Source organism: Canis lupus, chromosome 4 (assembly GCF_003254725.2).
Source record: "Canis lupus dingo isolate Sandy chromosome 4, ASM325472v2, whole genome shotgun sequence".
Lineage (NCBI taxonomy): Eukaryota > Metazoa > Chordata > Mammalia > Carnivora > Canidae > Canis > Canis lupus.
The window spans coordinates 32,791,625-32,807,255 of NC_064246.1; the positions used below are offsets into that span (position 1 = coordinate 32,791,625).

The following is a 15,631-nucleotide window of genomic DNA, read 5'->3' on the forward strand; positions in this document are numbered from 1 at the left end:
GAAAATGTACTTAAAAAATAATCACATGAAAAATGAAGTCCCTTTTGGTTTGTTTAGAATAGTGTCATGAGCACTCAGGAAACGTGAGTGTAGCAGGCACCGTGTTGCCTGAAGTTGTTCATCTGGACGGAGGGCGTGTGTCCGTGTTGAGGTTCTTGAAACTGGACAACCCTCGAGGTTTGTGTCTTCCCAGTACGGCAGGGGGTCCAGAGGCCCTGGTCATTGCTAAGGATTCAATTATTTGCATGTTGTGCTTGGAGTCCTTTGAGTTGTAACGTCCCCTGGAGCTAGGTGCTTGTAGTCTCCGTCCTGCTGAGGACTGAGCTGAAGCCCACAGGTTCAGTATTCGCACAAGGTCACGTGGCTAAGGAAGTGGTGCAATTGAATGTCTCAGCCAGTTATGTTGGATCGTTCGCGGATGCCACAGGGCTGAGATCCTGTTGAGAATCCAGAGCACTGCACAACTTAAAACAGGTTGAATTTGCTAAATGCAGAGCATTAGAATTTTAGTGTTTATCAAAGAGGATTGACCTTAGTGTCTGAAAAATAAATGATCACTTTTACTTCCCCAGCTCCTGCTGCTAATATATAGTGCCAGAAACTCCTTTTCTCCATTTCTGAGGTCACTTGGAGCTACAAAGGATTTTTTTCAGGTCCATGTGCTCACCAAGCTGGAGTCCTCCCCGAATGTGCCCAGCGTGGCTAGCAAGCTGGGGCTGGAAACCATGGACTCCTGCTCACCGGCGAGGGCGTGTCGAACAATCCATGAGCACTTCGTCGAGGTGGCCTGATGCCCTGGTTTTACACAGCAGCGCAGAGCCTGGTGAAACGAGATTCGAGGCACGATTTCATAGGAAAGGTGTTAGATTTCTTAATTTTATTTGCTTATTAGTCATGTTACCTCCGTTCCAAGATGCTGTATTTTTCACATTTCATCTCTGAAATGTGTTTAATTTCACTGGTCTTTCATTTTAATGTGTTTAATTTCATGATTACCATTTATCCAGATAACTAAAGCGAGGTGCTTTTTTTTTTTTTTTTTGCAAAACTGAATTATCTTAAAAATCAGTGACATTTTATCATTTTAAAAATGTTATTTTCCAGTGGTTGGTTTTTGCATTTCTAATAGTTCGTTGATTTGTAAGAACAGGTACCTGAGGGATTAACTCTCCATAATTGTAGCAACTTTTACTGATGATTCACAGGGACTCTTCCCAGAAGACTGTGCAAACCTAGCCGCACCCAGCTGTGTGCATCTCGCAGGCGGAACCTGACTTCCCGGCAGCGCACAATGGTTCCCAGCAGGAGGATCGGTGGGTGGCGAGTAAGGGGCCCCAAAGCTGTGAAGTAGCTTCTGGTGAACGGAGCGCAGCCACCAGGGGAATCCCACGGCGAGCCAAGGCCCTGAGCCAAGGCCCTGACCCTGCTGCCGTCGCCGCAGTGAATGCTGAAGCCAGGAGCCCTTGGGGGGGGCGGGGGGGCCCAGACACAAGTCCCGCCAAAGAGATCCAGTCAACAGGTGTCTGTGGAGCCGTCTCTTAGGCACCCCGTAGTTAAAATATGAGAACCAGAGCTGTGACCCCAGGCAGTCGTGAAGGGTGATCTGGGAACTACAAAAAACGCTCCCGGACGCGTTGCCCTAGGAGTTGGGGGGAAGCAGCAGGTGTCCCCGGGGAGGCCGCTTGGGCAGCCCCCCAGCCGCCTCCCTTACCCTCCAGGGTGCCACAGGCGACAGCATCCAAAGTGCAAGAGTCCAGGTACAGAGAAGCCGGAGCTACGGCAAGGTCTTCGTCGTGAATCCTGGGGAGCAGAAAAATGGGTGTTTGGGAGGAAAACGGGCTGTTCTGTATCTTTGCCCCCAAGCAATTTCATTTTTTTAAAGGAAAGTACATACAAAGAGAGGAAACATGGGAATGCTAAAACAAGCTTTTCAGGTTTTAGGAAGGTAGCGGAAAGACCCAGAAAGCAAGACGTCTCTCCCCTTGAGAGCCCGGGCACGTCTCTCCGCAGGGTCTCGAAGTCCCCAGAGCCCGGACGCGCGGTGGCCGCAACCTCAGGACTGGAGTTCCCGGGGGGACAGCACGGAGGGCACGTTGTCCTCCGGGAAGCCTGCTGCCACCCCGCGGGGCGCCCAGCTCCCAGCTCTCCCCGCCCGCACCCTCCTGCACCCGCTGTTCCTCGCCGAGGCCTGCATTTCAGGGTGCTGGGTTTTTGGGTTTTTTTTTAACTTGCCCTGAATTGTGGCAGCGAAAGACAACCATTGTCCGCCTTAAGCGTCATACACCCGTGAACACGAGGGGGAGGTAGGTTTTGGAGACAGGATGCTGTGAACAAAGGCGAGGAAAGCTGTGCACCCTCTCCTGGCAATGGTGCCTGATCGTTTACTGGTTTTTTTTTTAAGATTTTATTTATTCATGAGGGGCCCAGACACACACAGGCAGGCCTGGATCCCAGGAGCCCGGGCTGCTCCGGTGCAGGGGGCAGGGCCTTCCCGCTGTCAGGAGGCCCCTCCAGCTCCAGCTCCTCGTTCCCAGAGGCCAGGCTGCGGACACGAGCAGTCGAGCACAGGCTAAAACGCTCGGTTAGAGCCCTGGATCCTGTGGCTGGAGGGTGAGGGAGCTAGGAGACGGAACCTGCAGACCAGGCCCTGGGCCCCCCCAGCCCCCCAGCTCCAGGCTGAAGCGACCGGCAGGTGTGAGCACGGGGGGCAAACGGCAGGGAAGCAGCCAAGAGGTCGCTCCCACCAGATGGCGTCGGGTGGCCACAGGCCTCGTCGCCCAGGTGCTTCTAGCATGAGGAGCTGAGGGCCCAGCAGGACCCCCCCCCCCCCCCCCGGTGACCCAGGGCAGGGGTGGAAGGGACGGCTGGGCAAGACCCAGGGAGCCGGCGGCCACGAGGAAGGTCGGGGGACCTCGTAGGGGACCCTAAGGGGAGAGGCTTGGGGAGGCAAGGCCAGGAGAGGAGCGGCCCGGGGGCCAGGCGTCAGCTTCCCCCCAGGAGGCGAGGGAGCCCCCACTTCCCTTGTGGCAAGGTCACCCTTCAGCACCTGCTGGGGGACGGGGGGCGCCCAGCGTCCGGGCTCCTGTTGCAAACGGATCACAATCCACTAAGCAAATAAAGGAAGGTGCATCCTGTGATGCGCTGCAGGCCCATAAGCCATCTTCTGGGGGAAAGCGCGACCCAGGCCGAGAGGGAGGCGGACACGGCGAAGGGCCCACCCATGCAGGTGGGGACTCCAGCCGTCGGAAGCTGGACCCCGAAAATTGTTCCCTTCCTCATAAGTCCCCCCGCACGTCACATGGGCGCCCGGAGTCCCCCCGGAAGGCTCACCAGCGTTCAAGACGCGTCTTCAGAAACGATTCGGAGCCTCAGGTCCTCTTATTTTTATACCCAAAGTGCAGTCGCTGAAAACTAACAGGTGTTCCTGTTAAAAATGCTTCTCATTTTCACCTCTCCCGACTTTGTGACATGTCAAAGAGCCAAAGGTGTTTCTTCCTTTTTTAAAGTAGGAAGTCGATAGCTATCTTTGAAATGTTGAAAAAAGAGAAAAGGAGGTGAAATTTTGTGAACAGTGATTGTCTCCGGGGAACAGGAGTTTGGAGTGGAACTGGTACTTCACACCCTGTGTTAAATTCAGCAAGTTCTCCTAAGCGCTTAAAAAGCGGGGTGCAATCCCGACACCCGGCTCCCTTCTCCCCATTTAATGAAACATGGTCCCGGGAACACCCGCCGGCCCGTAGCCGTGGGAGCCGACAAGGAGCAGATGTGCCGAGAAGAAAGCCGCTGACGACACGGTGTCGTTTGTGGCTCCACAGTTGAGCAGCGGGGTCCTGGGGACCCTTCCCGAGCCGGTGGGCCCAGGCCGCTCCCTCCGCTCCCCGACAGTGGGCTTCTGCACCCGTGAGCCCCAGGCCAGCGGCAAGGTGCCCTAACCCACAGGCAAGCTGCCCTACCCCGCAGGCCAGTGGCTCCCGTCTCCCCGGGTGATCCTTTGCCCAAAGCAAACCATGAACCGGCCGCCGCAAAGGACCTACTATGACAGGTGAGCAGCACCCGAGGGACCCCGCAGAGAAATAAAGTGGTGGCGATGGTGCTTGCTGTGGCCCTCGGGGGCGACGCTCATCTCAAGGACCGTCTTCAGGAAACGGGGCAGTTTGTAGAGCCGTGCCCTGCAAGCTAAGGGGAACAGCGGGGCCTGGCGAAGGCAACGCAGGCCCACCAGTCCCCGGCCTCCTGCCGGCGGGTGGCTGCCCGATCCCTCCTGGGCACCCAGTGGGCCCCGGGGCTTCCCACGCCTCCGCCGCCCGGTGCCGCGGCTCAGCACAGCTGGCAGGCTTCGCAGCGCGGCTGGGAGGGAACCAGGTGGCGGCTGGCCAGATGACCAACCCATGACTCGCCCTTAAGCCCAGTGGCCCAACCAGTTTCCTATGTGGTTTCTGTAAATGCACAGAAGGTGACTTTCAAGGAGCATCCCCCACCACTGATTTGCTCACCAAGCTCTCCGAGCATGTGGTTTAAACTGTATCTCGGGGGGCACCTGGAGGGCTCAGCGGCTGAGCATCCACCTTCGGCTCAGGCCGTGACCCCCGGGGTCCTGGGATCGAGTCCCGCATTGGGCTCCCTGCAGGGAGCCTGCTTCTCCCTCTGCCTCTCATGAATAAATAATTTTTTAAAATTTACAAAGGGCCAGAAGAAGGGGAAAAGGAAATAGAAAAAATAAATTCATAAACATTATACAATTCTATTCATGCTACATCAGTGCTTAAATTTTTATCTCACGCTATCAACTAGTGTTAATCTTTCTGTTAATTTTTTCAAGAATACATAAAATCTTTAAAGAGCATCTCTGATCTCTGGCAAGAGAGGAGCGCCAGGGAGGTGCCCCCGGGGCAGGCCCGGGCAGCAGGCAGTGTGTGACCTGGCTGCCAGGAACCCGCAAGATCCCGGGCACCGAACCGGATGCCGACGTCTTCCCAGGCGTCCTTCTAGGCCAGAGACCAGACGGCCATTAGGTCGTTAGAAGGACGCACAGACATGCTACCAGGAGGACAAACAGACTGCATCTCCGCGCGGTGCCTCCCCAGCGCGCCCCCCGAGGCCAGGCACAGCGTCCCCGTCTCCAGGCCTAGTGCATGGCCTGCCCCACAAAACGGGCCCCGGGGCATCGGGGGACTCACCCCTGTGCCCACCCCCTAAGGTGTCCCCTTCCTCCACATCTGCGCTCAGGCTGTGCCTTTCTGTTTCAGCCTAAATGTCCCTACAGGCCCAGCCGCAGCCCTAACAGCTGCATCCCTAACCGCCGGGCAGGGCGCACACGGCCTGGCACACGCATCCTCCTTTCCGGGAAGCCCACGTCCCCGGGAAGCCCTCCCGATGGCGGGTTTGGGGTCCGGGCTGTGGGGTGCCCAGGCGGGACCGCAGGCCAAGCCATGCGGCTCCAGGCCCCGCGCCCCCAGCGTGGCCCCGGCCGGAGCCGGGGGGGGGGGGGGGGGCCCTCCCTGCCGCACCTTGGGAGCCGCCTGCGCTTGGGGGACTATTACTGACACTAAAAGTTAACGTTCAACAGCGGGAGTGGCCCTTCCCTGGAGTTTCCCAGCTGCCGGCGGCCGGGCTCCCCGAGTACCCTCACCTCCAACAGCGGCTTTGCTGCTTCCTCCTGGGAGCGGCTGACCCTACCCTTTATGAGAATGCCACGCTGCGCCCTGCCCACCGGGAAACACCTCACCGCGGCGCCCCATAAATGCGGGCGGCAGCACGGGTTGCACTTGCACAGTGGGGTCCCGGGGTCGCCCCACCATGAGGCTGCTGGTCGTCTCCAGGCTGCTCTGCATCATCCTCCTCTGCTTCTCCACCTTCGCCGCGGAAGGTAGGGCTGCTCCCCAGGGCGCTGGCTCCTGAGCGGGGCCTGGGCAGGCTGGGAGCAGGAAATGTCAGAGGCCCGGCTGCACCCCGACCCCCCCGAACCCCGCGGGCGGGCGGGCCCGGGCCTGGGGAGACAGGTCGCAGGCACCTCCGTGCACAGGGGCAGCGCCGCACAGGGGCATCCACAGCCCCAGCTCCCCTGCCCCCCGACGTGCACGAGGGATGTAGGGGCGATGCGAGCCCACGGCCTCCCGGCAAGGGGGGGTCCGTACCCCTCAATCCTGCCCCACTGCAGGCGCGGGAGCCGCCCTCTTGCCTCAGTGCTCTCAGGACAGTAAATCTGCACTGAATGAATGAATGGGCGAGCGAGTGAGTGAACCGTGTGAGCCTGAACACCCCCGAGGCTCGTGCCCGGCAGGCGTGTGCCGCAGACGGTGCGTGTGAGGGCCGGGGCGTGCTTGGCACCGCTCCGCTCTCCTGCCCTTCTTGGTCCAAGTTGCGTTTTGAGCTGCTTCTCTTGCCGAACCCTCTAGACACTGCTCACCTGTATCATCTTTCTGACGGTGATTTTGACACGTGCTGGAGTTGGGGGCACAGACATAGACGGGGCAAAAAATACCCATGACCCTCCTGACTCGAGGATAACCATGTCCAACGCTTTATGTCGTTTTAATGTTGCAGGCAAGCTTGTTTTTTGTTTTGTTTTGTTTTGTTTTGTTTTTTTGAGATTGATGTATCTCTATATGGTCATGGTCATTATCTCTTTTTTAATGTTTAAATTTTTTTTTAATTTTATTTATTTATTTATGATAGTCACAGAGAGAGAGAGGCAGAGACACAGGCAGAGGGAGAAGCAGGCCCCATGCACCGGGAGCCCGATGTGGGATTCGATCCCGGGCTTCCAGGATCGCACCCTGGGCCAAAGGCAGGCGCTAAACTGCTGCACCACCCAGGGATCCCAATGTTTAAATTTAAAAAAAAAAATGTTAATGAATGTGATCAAGATAATCACACACTTTCTCTTTTTTTAAAAAGATTTTATTTATTTATTCGTGAGAGACATAGAGAGAGAGGCAGAGACCAGGCAGAGGGAGAAGCAGGCTCCATGCCGGGAGCCCGACGTGGGACTCGATCCCGGGTCTCCAGCATCACACCGTGGGCTGAAGACGGCTCTAAACCGCTGAGCCACCCGGGCTGCCTTCTTTTTTTTTTTTTTTTAATCATCATATTATTATAATCACCAAAAATACTTATGATCACGATTGTCCTGAGAGCACAAGGTCAGCAGTGAGCCTCTCCGAGCACTAGGGCTACAGGGAGTATTTGTCTTCTGCAGTTACTGCCGTGAGCATCGCTACGTGTCCTACGGAAAACAGTGATTCGGATTCCTCGACCCCACAGCACGAGGCAATGCAATTCCTTAGACCTCTAACTTGAGGGTAGGGGAGAGGCGGCCACTGCTACCTTATGACAACTCATTGAGGATAAATAACTCCCCCTGTAGAGTCTCCCATCCACCTAGGAGTGTCCCTGGCACAGGCCCCACAGTTGTTCATTTAAGTCATATTTTTAGGTATGACTTGCCATCAGGGAAATGTGCTATGATGCATCTCATGCTTGGACATGTAGGGGGCTCACAGCTTGGCACCATGTGAAGTGCGTGGTGAAAGCCTATGTGTGTATGAGGCCTGTCTTTGTGTTTAAGATAATTTTCTGAGGCTGGATTGCTGGAGGGAGGGTACGGGGTCCGCAGGCGTAGACACTCTGAGTGACAGTGCTGATTTTTGGAGACGGGAATGTGACAAAGACAGCATCTGTCCGCACTGACTTTTGTCATTTCTGCCAAAAAAAAAAAAAAAAAAATCACCCCCGAGCCCACCCTTTCCCCAGGCCCTCTGATCCCCCGGCCTGTCCTGAGTTTCCTCGAATAAATAGCCCCGGGACCCTTGCATCTTGGGCTCCTTCCCAGACCCGGCCCATGGGGGCCGCCTGCACGCTGAGGGGGGTCTCGGCCCTCTGTGCCCACCCTCAGGGAGGAGGCTGTCCCAGCACGTTGGCAAGCCCTGGAGTGGCAGGCTCTGCTGCACCCGAGCTCCCAGGCTGGTCCTGACGACCCAGACAGGTAAGCCCCACACCCCGCGGTGGGAGGAGGCTCCAGGGGATGGGACAGCTGGGACAGGTGGGTCAGGCCCCACCCCACTGTGGGTGCCCCGCGTGCAGGGGCCGCAGTAGTGTGGTCTGGGGCTCATGGAACTTCTGGTTTAATGGGGGAAACAGAACCCACCCCCAAAAAGAATCAAAGAAGTAATCATTTTGGACTAAATTCGTCCTGTGAAGAGAAAGAACAGAATGCAGTTTGAAAATGGTACCAGGACACCCCCCACCTCACCCCCACCCCCCGCTGCCCCGTGGGAGGCATCGGACAGAGGCAGGGAGCAGGAGGGAGGGATGCAGAGAGGAGGGTTCGGGCAGGAGGAGCGGCAGGCACGAGGGGAAGGGGCGCCACGGAAGGCGGGGAGGCGGGTGAGCCTGCGGTGTTCACGGGAGCTGCTACCCAGGCAGGGCGGCCTGGGGGGGCACAGCCTCTGCGGGGCGGGGGGGGGGGGGGGGGGGGGGAGGGTCCTCGGGGGGCGGGCCACAGGTGCTCAGCTGGACTCCGTGCCCGGGGGAGGCCTGGAGGAGCGAGCGCACCTGCCCACAGGCTGGGCCCAGGTGTGAGGGACACAGGCCCTGCTGCAGGCACCCAGTCCCCGGCACTGGCCCAGCCCGGGGGCCACTGCTGCCTGCTGAGTTAGCGCAGAGGTCCGCGGGCCTTGGGGGGCTCTGGGGCAGGACCTGGGGTGGGGCGCCGGGGAAGCTGCACAGCCTGGAGCCGCAGGCCTGCTGCTAAGGACGGGGACCCTGCCGCCCGCCCACAACCAGCCCCAGGGCCTCAGGCCACCCCCAGCTGACCTCAGGGGTTGTGACCCAGCAGGAGCCTGGCTGGGCAGGGACAGCAGAGGAGCCTCAGGCCGCTTCCTTGGAGAAGCTGACAGCCCCTCTTTGCCAACCCCAGCAGCGCTCACACACCCCACACGCAGGGCTGGAGAGGAGGGAGCAGGGCCCGGGGCAGCTCTGCTCCCCACGGAGCCTGGAGGATGGGCCCATGAGACCAAACCCGGGAAGAGAGAGGCATCCGGCTCCAGACCCGCCCCTGCATGGACTCATCCACGGGCCGTAAGAAGAGGTGAGGGCTGCACGCACGCACATGCACACACACACATGCACACACACGCACACACACACCTGCACATTCACACACACACATTGCACATACACACACGTGCACATTCATGCACACGCATGCACGCGTGCGCACGCACACAGTTCCCAGGAAACACCGCCAGCTAACAGCTGTTCTGTTAGTCACTCAACACTTCAGCCTCCTCTGGGCACATGGCTTCCGTGTTGCCTCTGGGTCTCCTGTTCGCACAGACTGTGACTCCATTGCAGAAACTTGCCAACGACTCCGAACAAAAAGGGCAAAACAAAACTTTTTATTGGGCCCTTCTTACGTGATCTCATGTAGATCCTGGGAAACACCCAGGGACGCGTTGTCACCGTTTTTACAGATTGGGAAACTGAGGCTCAGAAAGACTCTGAGGCCGAGCCAGGAGCCCAGGTGTGCCCGCCTCTCTCTCCACCACCACACGCTGCCCCCTCCACAGAGGGCAGGTTCCTGGTGGGGGCTCACGAAAACACGCACACATCCAGGACCTCACACTTGCCCCCTGGCTTGCAGTCCCTGCCGCACCCCTGCCAGCTGCGCCCTAAGCAGGTCCCCAGCCCCACTGAGCCGTCTCCTCGCCTGTGCAGGGCCGTGACCATGGAGTCCCCTTGGCAGGCTGTGGAAGGAGCCAGTGAGGCCATGCCTGTAAGGTCAGCTCTCAGCCGGGTGCCCTATAAGTCACCCCTCTATTGCCACTGAGCCGGCGGGAGCCCTGCCCAGGGCACCTGGAGCAGGAGGCCAGCCGTGTCCCCCCGGGGAGCCGGAGCCCCTGCCTCCTTGCCCAGGCCTCCTTCCAGCAGCACCCTCCGGCCTCACCCGGGGCTCACCTGGGGCTCACCCAGGGCCGTGTGCCAGATGCTGCAGGGCCCAGTGCGCCCGGCGGGGGCACCTCAGCCTCCGGACTTAGGTTCCCCAACATCGGCGCGTGTATGTGCACCAGCCTGTCCAAAGAGACAACGGCCGAGGGTGCCCAGAGGATGTCCCCGAGCTGCCAGCAGCTGCCACACGCATGTGCCCGCGTGGAGAGCGGCCTCTCTGGGCCTCGCTTTACCCGTAAGCGCAGGGCTAGGCCCGCGGGGCTACCCGAACCAGCACCAGAGAGCAACAGGCTGAATGAAGGGCCAATAGGCTGAATTTCCCAATTTACTAAAACAAACAAACTTTTCCAGAGGCTGTAAAAAGTTTATATCGATCTGAACAGTAGCACCTCATGGCGGCATTTTAAAAAAATTTTTAAAGATTTTATTTATTCATGAGAGACACAGAGAGAGGCAGGGACACGGGCACACTTGGTGGGGACTCTGCTTCTCCCTCTGCCCCTTGCTCAAGCTCTCTCTGTGGCCCTCTCTCTCTCTCAAATAAAATCTTTTTTTTGTTAAGATTTTATTTATTAATTCATGAGAGACACACACACAGGCAGACAGAGAAGGGAGGGAGGGAGAAGGCAGGCAGAGGGAGAAGAAGGCTCCATGCAGGGAGTCTGACGTGGGACTCGATCCCAGGACCCAGGATCACACCCTGGGCCGAAGGCAGGTGCTAAACCGCTGAGCCCCCCGGGCTGCCCTCAAATAAAATCTTAAAAAGAAACAAAAACACTCCCAACTCTAGTGGCTCAAAATAACATTTATTTCTTATTTGCCATGAATCTGAGGGTCAGCTGAGCAGTTCCTCGACTATTAGCCCCACTCCTTCATTCTTCCAAGGGTACGCTGTGCCATTGTGCTCACCTTGGCTGGGCTCCCTCGCATGTTTGGGGGTCAGCGGCCCGCAGGTCTGGGGCGGTCTCAGTCAGGCGCCTGGACCCTCCTCCACGTGGTCTCTCATCCTCCAACACGCTAGCCCACGCTTGTTGGCAGGAGCTGCAGGGTTCCTCCTAGGAGTGGAAGCACCCAAGGCCCCTCGAGGCCTCCGAACTGGCCCACTGTTATCTCTGCTGCCTTCAGTTGGCCAAAGCAAGCCACCAGGGCAGCCCAGATGGAAGGAGCAGAGGAAGAGACCCCATACCTTAGTGGGAGAAGCCACAAGGTCACGCTACAAAAGAGGGTGGAGAATTGCCATCTTATTTGCAATAAGTCAAACACCATATTTATGGTGAGAGCCAGAAAAGGGAGCCCTGGGGACCGGAGGGGGGCAGGGGAGCAGTATTCAGGAAATCGTCATCCTCCATCATCCTCCATCAGACTCGGTGCAAAATCCTCACAGGATGATATCAATATGAAAGACTACTTTACACTGTAAATTACTGTGACAATCACATTTGGAAAATGAAAGCACTTGCAAATAGGGAGAAAAAAAAACACAAAGCCAGGGGCAGCCTGGGTGGCTCAGCAGTTTGGCACCTTCAGCCCAGGGTGTGATCCTGGAGCCCCGGGATCAAATCCCACATTGGGCTCCCTGCATGGAGCCTGCTTCTCTCTCTGCCTGTGTCTCTGCTTTTCTCTCTCTGTGTCTCTCATGAATAAATAAATAAAATCTTTTTTTAAAAAAGCCCAAAGCCACACCAATATTAGCACTGATTTAAGATTAAGGTATGGGGCTATGAATACATTATGATAAGGACATTTATTTTTTTGTAGCCAGTGGTTATATATACAGCAGTTATGGTACTTACTCTGACTAACTCACAACAATTTTGAGAGTTAGATACTATTACTCTACCCACTTGTACAGGTGAAGAGCCAAAGCACAGAGAGGTTGTGGCACTTGTCGAGGGCCACCCAGCTAGTACGTAAAGGGTAGGGCCTGAGCTCTGAATCCAAACACTCAGGCTCCAGATTTGCATTCTCAACCCTCACACCACCTTGCATATAGTAATAATCTGGAAACAGAAGGAGAAAAAAAAAAAAAAAGAATAATCTCATCACAGCAACTCAGCAACTCTTTTCACTCATTTGTGTCTCTTTTGGTTTTTTGTTTTTTTTAAATGCAACCAGGTGTACCCAGCTTTATTCTATTGTATCTTACTTTTTCTTTTTTTTAATATTTTATTCATTTATTCATGAGAGACAGAGAGAGAGAGAGAGAGAGGCAGAGACACAGGCAGAGGGAGAAGCAGGCTCCACGCAGGGAGCCCAATGTGGGACTCGATCCCGGGTCTCCAGGATCAGGCCCTGAGCTGAAGGTGGCGCTAAACCGCTGAGCCACTCAGGCGCCCCTATATCTTACTTTTTCACGTTTAAAATGAACACTTACATCCCGCGCACTTCTCTTCCTATGGGCACCCAGTCCTCATACTCACCGGGTTTCCTCACCGCTAGCCGCGTCCCATTGTGAGGTACCATTACTAACCTGCTATTTCTCCACCGTGGAATATTCAGCTAGTTTCCAGAAATTTCTTTCCGGTATTCAAAACTAAACTATGTAGAACCGTTTGATGCATGCAGGGTTCTTTGTTTTATTTTTGTTTTTCTTGTGGACTGTTCCTCCCATAAACGGGCTGGTGGGTCAGGATGCAAGCATAGCTTTGAGATGCGCCACGCCCGTGAGGTGCTGCCGGGGAGAAGGCAGCTGCAGTGGACTCCGTTCTTGGCAGAGCCACTTTAGACCCTTAGTCACGACCCCCCCCCCCCCCCCCCGCCAAAAAAAGAACCTTAGCCCCTTCTCTCCATCTTCTGCCGATAAGACCCATCTCTCCATCTCTCCCTGACGGGACTATACCCCGAGCCGGTCCCGTTTGCCATGAAAGGCCCCTTCTGGGCCTCCGGGAAGCGGATACGCTCGGATTCTCACCTTGACGTTTAAAAGCTCTTGGCGCCTAGAACCTTCAGCTGTGTTCTCTCGTCTCCGGGCCCGCCGTCTGCCCGCGTCCCTGGCTCTTGCCTGGCCTGCACCTTCTCTCTTCCCAGGGCGCCCCGTCAGGATCTGCAGACCGTGTAAGTTCAAGCCGGAGCCCCACAAGTGGGTGGTGCCGGGGGCTCTCCCGCAAGTCTAAGGCCCCCCCACACGGCTGCATGCACGCAGCCCAGCCGCTCACGCCCAGTGGCCGAGGCGCCCAGAGGCCTCGCATCTTCCAGGATGCACCTCTTGCTGCTGGGCCCGATAGCAACGACGTCAAGAGCGTTGGCCCATGGAAGCTTCTGCCGGTGAACCACGAGCCTCTTCTCTTAAAGATGCACCATGTCTTGCCTGCCAGCCTGGACTGTGCCCATACTGCCTTTTAGAAAAGCCTGAACCAGAATTTTCTGGAAATCATGACATGAATACAAAGGTCCAAACTCTGGAATGCCTGTCTTGCTGTGTGCTCTTGAACCAGTAAGTTCGCCTCCCCGGGGTCGTGCTGGCCTCAGAGATGTAAAGGTCAGAGAGGAAAGACCCTTCCGTCACCGGCACCAATGGGTTTCACTGCCCTTTTCTGCCTTCATGGCGGTGAGCTGGGATGTTGTGGGGGGGGGGCTTCACCTTGGACAGGAAGGGCCCTGAGAAAGGTCTGCTATTCCAGATGCCAGGCCCCAATCTCGCCACCCACTTTCAGGGTTGTTCAGGTTCAGCCCACCCGGCCTCAGTCCCCACCCGGCCCCGAGAGGGCTCACGGTCAAGATTCCCCTGTGACTTGGGGCAGCTACAAATCCAGACACTTCTGGGGCTGCCGGGGTGCAAGGTGACGGGCCCCCAAGAGCAGCAACCGAGTCTGCAGAGGCTCCGTCGTCCCGAGATGCACGAAGCCTCTAGGCGTCCTATACCGGACGGCCCCCGAGGGAACCCCTTCCGAACTTCCCCCGTGTCAGTGCGCCGGAAAGAACATTCAAGCTCACAGACAGCGAATGAGTAAACAACCACAATGCGAGGCACGTCCTCGTTTGAGAAAGTTAGGACTGGGTGTGAGCCGCGGCTTTCCCCTAGGAGAGCCGGGCCCTGGAGCGCGTCCTGCAGGCCACCCCTTCATCCCAGCCAAGTCTAACCTTGGGAAGGGCCACTAACAATAGCAAGGGGCCTGGTCCCACAGCCAGGGCTCCCATTCCAGTCCCGCCCAGGATCTTCCCTGTGACCTGGGCAAGGTGGTTCCCTTTCCTGCAAAATGCAGAGCCCGGGACCCAGCTCACAAGTGGATGTGACGTCCCCACAAAGGGCCTGGCTTGGCTCAGTGCGTCCCTGCCTTCCCTACCCTCCCCCCCGGGGCTGAGTGTGTGCCCGCGTGAGCCAGGGCTGCGGCTGGAGGCGACAGATGGCCCAGGTCTAAGAGGCTTATCTGTCTGCAGAGCTTCCCTGTCAGCTGAGTCCCCAGCACTGGCACCCCAGGGTGAGAAGCCCCTCTCCACCGCCCCCACAGCAGGGTGCAAGGCTCAGGGCTTCCAGGGCAAGCCACAGCCCTTACGTGGTTCTAGGCCAAGCCAGTCACTTCCAGTCAGAGTCTGCACTCACGGGCTGGCTCACCACCCACTCACTCGTTCCCAGGGTAAGCACTGGTCACACGGCAGCCCTGGGTGACACTCAGCACGGGTCACACTCAGCCCCGAGGCTCAGACGTGAGCAAATGCAGTCCTCGGGGGCTGAGAGGCACCACGGTGTGAGTGCAGGGCACCCACAGAGGACCGGGCACCCGAGAGGGAAGGGAAAACTGAGCTGACACTTGAGCTGGACGAGGGGAGGAAGCTGCAGAAGGGATACGTGTGTGCAGGTGCAAGCATGTGTATGTACATGTGTGCACGTGTGCATGCATGTGTGCATATGTGTGCACATGTGCATTTATGTGTATGCATGTGCATGTGCGTCCCCAGGTGTATGTGTGCATATGCATGTGTGTGCATGCGTGCATTTATGTGTGTGCATGTATATGTGTGCATGTATGTGTCCCCAGGTGTATGTGTGTACGTGTGTGCGTGCATGTGAATTGTATGTGCATGTGTGTACACGTGTGTGCATGTGCATGTGTGTGTGTACTGCATGTGTTGGGGTGAAGAAGGGAGTGGGAAAGGCGGGGCGGACACCTGAGGTCACCGCGTAGACGGCAGCAGCTGGGGGCCGTCGGGACGCCCAGAGAAGGCGAGGGAAACACACACGCACAGCTGAACGCGTGTGCTTGCCCGCTGACCAGGGACACGACTCAGGTCCCTGAGCTACGTGTGGCCCTCTGCTCAGGCGAGCACAGCCCCGGGAGCCTCAGCTGCCGCCCTGTGTCGGTAGGGAAGTCTGGGTGCCGTGTGGGCGCCGTGTGGGTCCCAGAACACCCGCAGAGAGGAGGAGCCCACGGGTGGGAGGAGGAGGAGGCTCCCCCGCGGGGTCCAGACGCGGCGCCCGCAGCTCCGAGTCCCCGGCAGTCAGGACACCAGCCTCGGGTAGGATGGGCGGTGACCCAGGGGCCCTTCCAGGGTCGCCGGCCCCTCAGAGCAGCCCAGGCTAAATCGGGGAGGCCAAGGGGGGCTGAGGCGGCTACCCCCGTGGCCCCCCGCCCCCGCCCCACGCCGCTAGCCCAGGAAGCCAGCGAAAACCGGGGACCCTTCCCGAGCAGATTCCCGGGCGCAGCGCCAGCTGGCCAAGGCCCCAAACTTTCCTTCCCACTCGCCC

The 15,631-nt window shown here is 57.6% G+C and overlaps 1 protein-coding gene across 1 annotated transcript; it reads left to right on the forward strand.

The window, feature by feature from the left end:
* The first annotated feature begins 5,708 nt into the window (after positions 1–5,708).
* Positions 5,709–13,352, forward strand: GPR15LG (G protein-coupled receptor 15 ligand). Its single transcript, XM_035715484.2, has 4 exons — positions 5,709–5,866; positions 7,895–7,984; positions 8,918–9,088; positions 12,976–13,352. Exons 1-4 carry the CDS (start codon positions 5,797–5,799, stop codon positions 13,059–13,061), a joined length of 417 nt encoding a protein of 138 aa, XP_035571377.1. The 5' UTR covers positions 5,709–5,796; the 3' UTR covers positions 13,062–13,352.
* Positions 13,353–15,631: the final 2,279 nt, after the last annotated feature.